At 41.1% G+C, this 5,516-nt stretch overlaps 1 protein-coding gene across 1 annotated transcript; it reads right to left on the reverse strand.

The window, feature by feature from the left end:
- Window positions 1-1,947: 1,947 nt before the first annotated feature.
- Window positions 1,948-3,821, reverse strand: LOC115361908 (tripartite motif-containing protein 16-like). Its single transcript, XM_030055610.1, has one exon. It carries the CDS (start codon window positions 3,616-3,618, stop codon window positions 1,948-1,950), a length of 1,671 nt encoding a protein of 556 aa, XP_029911470.1. The 5' UTR covers window positions 3,619-3,821.
- Between the last annotated feature and the right edge of the window lie 1,695 nt (window positions 3,822-5,516).

Here is a 5,516-nt window from a genome sequence, read left to right on the forward strand (position 1 = left end):
ATTTTAAATACAATCCTTTTTTTTTTTTTTTTTTTTTTTTTTACAATTTACAATTATTGTCCTGTAGTTTCTTGTTTTTTGTTTTTCTTTTTTAGAAAATTTATGGTCTTTTACTGTTTTTTTTTTTTTTTTTTTTTTTTTTTTGTAAAATGATTATTTTCTGTTTTTTTTTTGTTTTTGTTTTTTTTTTTTCCCCTGTCTTCTTAAGCTCTTTGTAACAATATTTTGATAAGTGTTTTATTAGGGGCCGGGCAGCCTAAGCTGCCAGGACCCTCTTGTATTCATGAATGTTCTTCTTCTTCTTCTTCTTCTTCTTCTTCTTCCAAGGACATCCTACTTCCCATGCACGAAAAATCACCAAATTTTGCACAAAGGTCCAGTCCCATGCCAGATTACCTCAGATGCAAACACAAGCCAATAGTCCTGATGCTGGCGCTATAGCAAGCCTTTAAAGTTCGAAATTTTGAAAATTCATAACAAATCAACCATATGTGCTACAGCTTTGCAACTTTCATCAAAATGTAGCCCCAAAACTGAAGAAACGTTTGTACATTTAAACCTATTAAAAATTATGAAGTCCATCACTCCGTTGACAGTTTTGATGCCATCTGAGTGTAGGATGATGTGAAAATATGGATTTTTTTTTTTTTTAATTGATGTAAACATGGACTCACAGATTAAATGAAAATATGCATGTGTATCAAAGACTGTATTGTAAGATTGTATAAGACTGTATGTTTCATGGCAACTTGTGTGATCTGAAGGCCTGGAATGTATTTTTTATGTGAAATAAAACCATTCATCAGTTTGAGCACCAACACAACATCGTGTCCTGTCAGAGCAACACACTGGATTTCAAACTGGCCCTTACATTTCAATAAATCCCCCAAAATTCTGCTTTCATAACAGATGAAAAATGGGAATGGGGTCCACAATCCCAGGTGAAGAAAACACAGTTCAGTTCTGAGCTCAAAGTGTCGATCAAAGCTGGTTTCATTTCATCCCAGACACAGTAAAATGTCATAAATGACTTTTGAATGCAGGTATTTCTCCCTCCTGTCACTTTGTCTTTTCTGCTGTTCATGGAGGGCATTACAGCACTTCTTTGTGTTTTAGCAGCTACACCAGTCAAGACATACTGTCCTGTTATTGTCAGATTCTCTTCAGCTGGTTGATAGACTTTCTGGAACGAGAACAGAAGAAACACTGTTGATTCTTGGAAATATTTTTATTCATTTTCATAAACATTCACTTGGTTGACACACCTAATCACTAAAATCTCATAACAGGCGTTTCTATCTCAGCAGTCACGTGATTCTCACACTCGACCTGTTAAACCAGCATGTCAACACTGTGGAGGAACACATGAATCATTTCCCACTGACAAGAAGAAGAAGAATCATTTCATTTGCAGTGCATTAAAAAAAAAATCATAGTTACAAAGTACTGGAAACAAAATCAACAAACAGCTTTTCAGCTACAAAGAAGGACGAGTGCAAACACACTTCTGACTCATTAAGCAGCAAAACAGGAAGAGCAAAAACATGTTACAGGAAATATTGAGTGAAGTTAAGAATCATAAAGAGCCTCTTCAACAGTTTAATCAGTGATATTTTTTTACATTTCCCTGTGAAGTGCAGTTCATTTGGCTTCTCTCTACTGTCGACTGATGGAGTTCAACCTATATCCACCACGGCTGAACAGACCAAGAACAAAATGTGCCACAGGTGACGTCTGGGAAGTGCAGGACTGAGAAACCACAGCAATGAGCTTTTAGCAGCAAAATAAAAATGCAACAAAATATTTTGCATAACAGTCATTTTAAAATGAAGACATATATGTGCAGTTCTTGATTTAAAAAAAAAAAAAAAAAGAAGAACAGAAACAAGTTCTTACCAACACAGATGTTATAGAAACAGACAACAGAACTGCTTTAATCACTCCTGTCTACTTGAGCTCACAAAACTCTGCAGTGTCTCCGTCATGGTAAAGCCGCAGTCCAGCATGGAGAGGCTGAGTGAACGTGGTCTGGACTCTGTGGAGGAGAGTCATGGTTTCAGAGACGCTGTAGAAGGACAGAATACCTGCTCTGTGATCCAGGTACACTCCCACTCTGGAGGACACAGGGAGCGGGATTTCAGTTTGGATTTTGTTGTGTCTGAAGTCACAGTTCATGTTGGAACAAAACAATGACCAAGATTTGTCATTGTATCCAAATCCACATTCATATCCGTTCCCTGTTCTGCTGATATCCTGATATGAGACTGCTATTAAAACTCTCCCCTTCCACTCCACCTCCCAGTAACAACGTCCAGTCAGTCTCTCTCTGCTCAGGACCTGCTCCCATCCAGTAAATCTGTCTGGGTGACTGGGATATGACTGTTTATGTGCCATTACTGTTGCTTTTCTGTTCCGCTCAGATAATGACAGCTGTGTGTATGCTGTGTTTGAATCCAGTGTGATGTGACATGAATATTGTAAGAACTCAGCTCTGGTCTTGGGCTCTGGCTGTGACAGTAGAACATCCACTCCAGTCACTGTCAGTGAGATCTTGGACCATTCCTCACTAAGAAGCTCCTGTAGTTTGTCTCTCAGCTCTAACACAGCTGCAGTCACACCCTCAAAGTAGCTCAGAGGACGGATGTTGGCGCTGGGTGAGTGTGTAGATTCACTGAGACATGAGAGTGAGGGGTAATTCTGTAGGAAATGGATGTGATCCTGTGTGTGTGAGAGCTGCTCCAGCTCAGCGTCTTTCCTCCTCAGCTCAGCGATCTCCTGCTTCAGCTTCTCCTGAACTTCTTCAGCCCGACTCACTTCCTCTTCCTGCTGGGATCTGATCCGCTGCTTCACATCAGACCTTCTTTTCTCAACCAAACGGATCAGCTCAGTGAAAATCTCCTCACTGTCCTCCACTGCTTTATCAGCAGAGCGACTGATGGCCTCCACCTCCTGCTGAAGCACCTTCACGTCTTTCTCTGTGTCCTGGATTCTCTGATGGATTTTTTGCCGACTCAGCCCGAGCTCTTCCTGCCTCTCGGTCCTTTCTGCTGCAGCTGAGACTTTGCGGTGGCCTTCATGTTCATCCATGGAGCAGAGATAACAGATACACCGCTGATCAGTGCGGCAGAAAATCTTCATCACCTCATCGTGACGAGAGCAGATGTTCTCCTGAAGCTTCACGGTGGCTTCCACCAGCTTGTGTTTCTTAAATGGAGCTGAATCGTAGTGAGGCTGGAGGTGCTGCTCACAGTAAGAGGCCAGACACACCAGACAGGACTTGAGGGCTTTCAGTTTCCTCCCAGAGCAGAAATCACAGGCCACATCTCCAGGTCCAGCGTAGCAGAGATCAGGAGGAGCAGCTTGGAGTCCCATCTTCTTCATTTCCTCCAGTAACTCTGCAAACATGGTGTTTTTCACCAGGACAGGCCTCGGTGTGAAGGTTTGTCTGCACTGCGGGCAGCTGTAGATTTCCTTGTGCTCCTCTCCATCCCAGCAGTCTTTAATACAGCTCATGCAGTAGCTGTGTCCACAGGGAATAGTCACCGGATCCTTCAGCAGGTCCAGACAGATGGAACAGCAAAACTTTGCCGAGTCCAGCTGAATTCCTCGCTGAGCCATTTCCCCTCTCAGTCACAGTGAACGTCTGCTAGTTTCACTTTCTATCAACAGATAAGAGTTGTGCTCCGATCCAAAGCAAACAGCAGCTTTTCCTCACAGTCACTCGCTGATCTGCTGTAAACGGGCTTGTGGGCTCTTGTCCTTCACACTGTGTTGTTTCCACTCGTCTTTAAACTGTCAGATCTGAGAAGCAGGAAATATCTGGGCAGAATAAAACTCATAAAGTCTGAGATCAGACAGAAGCACGAGGGGTTCAGCTGCTGATTCACTCCAGGAAGAGGAGCGCTCTTAAAGAGGCAGTGTGTGTTTAGCTCTTATTTACAACATGAAGTGAAGTTTTTGACAAAAATAATTAAACTGTTCCATCTAATTTTCATCTTCAACCAATAGCTAATATTATCTCCAGTTATATTATGACCCTCCTGTCAGTGACAACTCAGTCAACACAACAGATCCAACAGATAGAAAATCTTTTGTAAGAAAGGTGGTTAAAAAAAAAAAAAAAGTCTAGAGTGACATAAAGAGACTTCTGGAAGTGAAACAAAACTCCATTCATGCTGCAACACTCCTTTAACCCCTTCAGCTCCAACTTCCTCCTAAAACTGCCTCATAAAAAGCTCCAAAGTTAGAAAAAATGTTTGTTTTCTCAAAGTCCCACCATGTCACATAGATACCCAGTGTTGGGCAAGCTGCTTGGAAAATGTAGTGAGCTGAGCTGTACACTGTTAGTGTTACTGTACATTACATGAAGCTTCACTCCACTGAAGCTCCCACCAGAGAAATGCAGCGAGCTGAGCTACAATAAAATGACTAAATGTAGCTCAACTACATCAAAGCTACTTTTTTTAAAACATCAAATCAACTTCATTCCAAGTCATTGCTCTCTTAGTGATCAATAAAACTGTCAATCAAAATAAATGTTGAGTTCAATAGTTGATGAAGCTGAGCTCTCTCTGCTTTTCCTGCTACAAACCACGGCAACAAAAACACACAACATGCCTCACATAATAACACAAAGCAGGTGGTGTGTACATGTTAATGTGGGGAAAGCGTGTGTATATATGTTAGTGTGTGTGTGTGTGTGTGTGTGTGTCTGCCCAGGACTGTATGTACCCCCCTACATCTGTCACTGTAAAGATAGTGCAGACTATTTAAGTCAGAAACAGGGTTTGGAAAGAGATTGGACGAGGAGATTGGCCGTAACTCGTCTGATTGCTAAAGTTGACATGAAACATCCACCCCCCCAAAAAACACACACCACAACACACTGATTATGTATAATGGAAATATAATATAAATAATGAAGTAAATAATGAGGCACATGAAGGTCCCAGTATGTCCCAATACAAAGGTTAAAGGTCAACTATCCGTGTGTTGAAATCAGTAAAAATAATCCATCAGTGTGTTCAAAGTAATGAGACATCCTGTCAGCAGGTCCAGTAATTATGAAATGAAACTGCTATGAAACAATACTCTTCATTAATCACACCAAGTGGATTTACAAAAATCTCTCCACAATTACCAAGCAAATACCAACAACTGGCCAAAAAAAGGAAATGCATCAATTATTACAAACAATAGAAGGAAAATGCAATGTGTGCACTAAAAAGTTTAGCATATACCTATTTAGCTTTTTTTCTGCCTATATTGAACAGATTATGTCTTATATTAAACAGCTGAGATGGAAATAATTTGATTAGGATTAATTTACCGACCCCAGATATGTGTGTTGGACTTGCAGGGCCCTATCTTGCGCCAGACTCCCTAAACTCGTTATTTGCGGATTTAGGATTTAGGAAGAGGCGTTCCCCGTAAAAGTTGCTATCTTGTGCACCTCCCGCTATCCGCAAAACACTTGCGCTACCCGCTATATTATGCATAGGCGTGTTTTGGGCGTT

Source organism: Myripristis murdjan, chromosome 7 (assembly GCF_902150065.1).
Source record: "Myripristis murdjan chromosome 7, fMyrMur1.1, whole genome shotgun sequence".
Lineage (NCBI taxonomy): Eukaryota > Metazoa > Chordata > Actinopteri > Holocentriformes > Holocentridae > Myripristis > Myripristis murdjan.

Coding starts and splice junctions, on each gene's coding strand:
- LOC115361908 (XM_030055610.1), bottom strand. CDS start 3,618: ATGGCTCAGCGAGGAATTCAGCTGGACTCGGCAAAGTTTTGCTGTTCC.